This window comes from Micropterus dolomieu, linkage group LG06 (genome assembly GCF_021292245.1).
Source record: "Micropterus dolomieu isolate WLL.071019.BEF.003 ecotype Adirondacks linkage group LG06, ASM2129224v1, whole genome shotgun sequence".
Taxonomy (NCBI): Eukaryota; Metazoa; Chordata; class Actinopteri; order Centrarchiformes; family Centrarchidae; genus Micropterus; species Micropterus dolomieu.
The window spans coordinates 16,974,020-16,977,519 of NC_060155.1; the positions used below are offsets into that span (position 1 = coordinate 16,974,020).

The window sequence follows — 3,500 nt, forward strand, 5'->3', positions numbered from 1 at the left end:
TTATTTCTTGCAAATATGACTCGTGTGGAACTTGTTTGTTTGATTCGGGGTTTTCTTGATAAACACGATAAACAGATTGCGGACCAAGACCTGCAGTTCCTCTAAGCTAACCAGACATAGTGATGTAGGTATACAGTAACATAGACAGTTATACTCAATAGGGCCAGTTCACTGTAATTTCATCAAAGAACATTTTCTCACTAAACCCCTGCTGGTATCTGCATGCAGATAGTTTAGGTTTTATTTTACCAGGTTTTAAAATATCTGTCTGAGATTTCTGCCCATACCCCACCACTACTCAGGTGGAGATTGATGTTTCTGTTTTTCCAAAAGCAATATCAGTGCTGTCTGAAAAATACTCAGACCTGACTGTGAACATTTTTCATAACTACTACTTTCTACAAAATATATAGTCTGAATCACAGCAACTGTATTTCTTGAAAATACTATGCAGGTTAATTCTACTAATTAAAAAGAATAGACATTATGGAAAATATGCTTATTCACTTTCTTGGCAAGGGTTAGATGAGAAGATGAAATGGTCGATACCTTTCTCATGTCTGTGCATTAAGTATGGAGCCGGAGCTTAGGGGCAATAAGCCATAGCTAATTATTTTTAAGAACCAGGGGCTAGCCCAGTTCTGTCAAAAGCTGAAGAAATAAGCCTACCAACACCTCTAAAGCTTACTAATGACCACTGTTTATCTGGTTTGTTTAACCTGTACTCAGACAAATGTAAAAACGACAACTTGTGGTTTCACAGGGAGGATAATGCTGTAGTAATTCTTGGCAGACATTAGCCAAGCCTGTCACCTCTCAGAGTCTCTGATTTTGAGCTTGTGACTTCCCCTAAAACCACAAACATGGACAGTACTATAGAATAAACAAACAAGATGCAGCATGTTAGTAAGTGAGATGCTGGTAGGTTTTTGAGATGTCATCATCTTAACTCTCAGGGGAAAAAAGCAAAGTTTGAGAAAGCAAAGATTAACATTTGCCCAAGATAACGCATTTAAACCTCTCGTTTAGAATAAAATGTCAATGCTGTGAGCACCACAAACAAAATTTAATTTGTCAGGCACAAATCTCAAACCGGATCAAATAAAAACACATTGATCCATCAGGACAACTATGATTGAATGAAAAATTAAGCATTTTACTGCATCATTTTAGAGAAATTCTAAAGTAAAAGCCAGCCATTTGTACCTTGAAATGAATGCATTTCTAAATATTGAGGTTCTGTAACACATTGCTCTATAAATTCTGACAATGACTGATAGGTTTGAGTTCAGGACCACTATGTCTACATATTTAGGCATTTTGACTGTATCAATGTAGAGAATTTACAAAGTAAATGTCCCACATTTGTACCCTGAAATAGCACCTCAAGTGTTAATATTATATCGTCAGCAACTTTAAAGCTACCAGATATCCCACAAATACTAGGTGCTTCTGGATTTCAAAGTAAAGGATGGTGTGGGGTTTCATTAATTTCCGTTATCGTTGTTTATTTAATGTCTTTTCTAGCAACCACTTTTTTAAGGTACACAGGCTCCTGTGAGTATGATCAAATCAATCTTATTTCCATGTACATGTGTATTGAGTGTTTATTTTGTGTTAACACCTTATTTCGAAAACCACACGTAATCTCTCAAACAAAGGCCACCAAGTACTCACCAAGTATTTGATCAATTATTTTGATGATAAATTCTGTGGTGCTCGTGTCAAGTACAATAAAGGTTTCATAGCCATTCTTCAGATAAAACTTTGAAATAGCAACGCTTGCCTTTGGAAAGCAAGAAAAATGACAAAATAAAGTCGCTAGCGCTGCCTGTCAGCTCGCTCTGGTCTGTTTCAATGCATTTACAATGAAGGTCATCTGGCTTTTTTTGTGATTTGACTGTACTGACGTTTGAACATGGAATATAAAGCAAACAAACTCAACCAAGAGACCAGATGTATTTTGTTGTTGCCCTAATTACACTTCTGGTGTTGGTTTTAAGTCAAACCTTTTTTATTACATTTTAAGTATGACACTTTTTAAACTCCTACCTTATATTTGGTATAATAGCAGTTGATTGTGATTAGTACTCTATTCATACAATCCTCCACATCAGTAATAACACCCAGAACTGTGCAATACAAAAAACATGAGAAAAAGAGCAAAGTGACAGCTGATGGAAAGTGTTAAGAACCTAATTCTTTTATTGTAATCTCAATTACATCATATATTTGCTCTTTTTCTTTAACAATAGATTTACAAAATAATAGACCAAACAATACTTTCTCAAAATAGCAAACTAACTGAATATTGAGGAAATAAATAACTTATTTTCAGGCATTTCTAGCAACATCAAGGGGCAACATAGCATACACACATAACGACCGACCAAGTCATTCATTATTGGAGCAGACTCAACACTATGTACAATAATAGGACAAATCAGCAGGTGCACACACAAACTCACACACACACAAACACGCAGAGCAGCCAGTTCCTTGTGCATCTGTAACTGCAACAACGAAGAAACAAAAAAAAGCTTGCTTTAAAACTATTTTGTTACATGCATATTTGTTTCCATAGCAACAGGGGAAGGAAGGAGTGTAAAAGGGAGGGGCGTCTGTCTATCTATCTTTCTCCACTTGGGATACTGACGCCGCAGCTTCACCGGCTTCACAACAATACATTCCCTTGCATAGATTCTTGTGTTGTGGAATGGACTGAAATCATTGCCCCGTTGATCCCTCAAAAACCGATCAAAGCGGAATGGCTGGAAATTGGAGTCAGATGTTGAAAACCCTCGATCCACTTTGAAAGACAGCAGAAGGGTTCGGAGAGAGCTTGGTCCTCACCAGTTCCTGAGACAAAGGGGGGGGGGGGGAGAGAGAAAGACGGTGATAACGGATAAAACCAGAGAGGGGAGCAGCTGTGGTGCTGCTCACACTGGACCCATGAAATGAGAGGAGACTGGTTGGGCTGTGCCGTCAAAAAGCATCAGGTCAGCTGTCAGAGCGCTGGCTGCCGGACTGTAGTTATTACCTGCTTAGTGCTGCTCTGTTCTGCTGGCAGCTGTTCTCAAATCCTGACCAGAATCTTTCTGGGCTGTGGCGATTAAATAAAAGTCCTGCTGACAGCTGAGAAGTTGCCCATATTCTGTTATTATATTCTTTCTAGCAGTGATTTGGTCTGCCAATGCATATAGGCTATTTTAATTTACTTGCATAGCTGTGGAGTGTAAAACCTTGGCGGTGTGGTGTCCCTGCAGCGCTGTGGGTGGCAGGGAAGGCAGTACACGTTGTTCAGCAAGTCAAAGAGTTGGTGTGTGAGTCTATTCACCTCCTCCCCCCTCCCACACACACACACACACTCACACAGGCTTTTGTGCTTTGTGTAGCAGCCAGGTCGGCCTCTCTCTGAAATTAGATTGGTGCCAAAGAAGACTGCAACCCGGTGCAACATCGCACTTTAACAGATAATCCATCAAGCGGCGCCCCCCAGC

General features: G+C 39.4%; 1 protein-coding gene across 3 annotated transcripts in view; it reads right to left on the reverse strand.

Annotated features, from left to right (window-relative positions):
* Positions 1 to 2,180: 2,180 nt before the first annotated feature.
* Positions 2,181 to 3,500, reverse strand: part of map6d1 (MAP6 domain containing 1) — a 13,796-nt gene continuing 12,476 nt past the window's right edge. For all 3 annotated transcript variants that reach the window (XM_046051482.1, XM_046051480.1, XM_046051481.1), the window contains exon 4: positions 2,181 to 2,859. In XM_046051482.1, the coding sequence (XP_045907438.1) occupies positions 2,785 to 2,859 (75 nt within the window). In that variant the 3' untranslated portion in view covers positions 2,181 to 2,784. The remainder of the gene's footprint in view (positions 2,860 to 3,500) is intronic.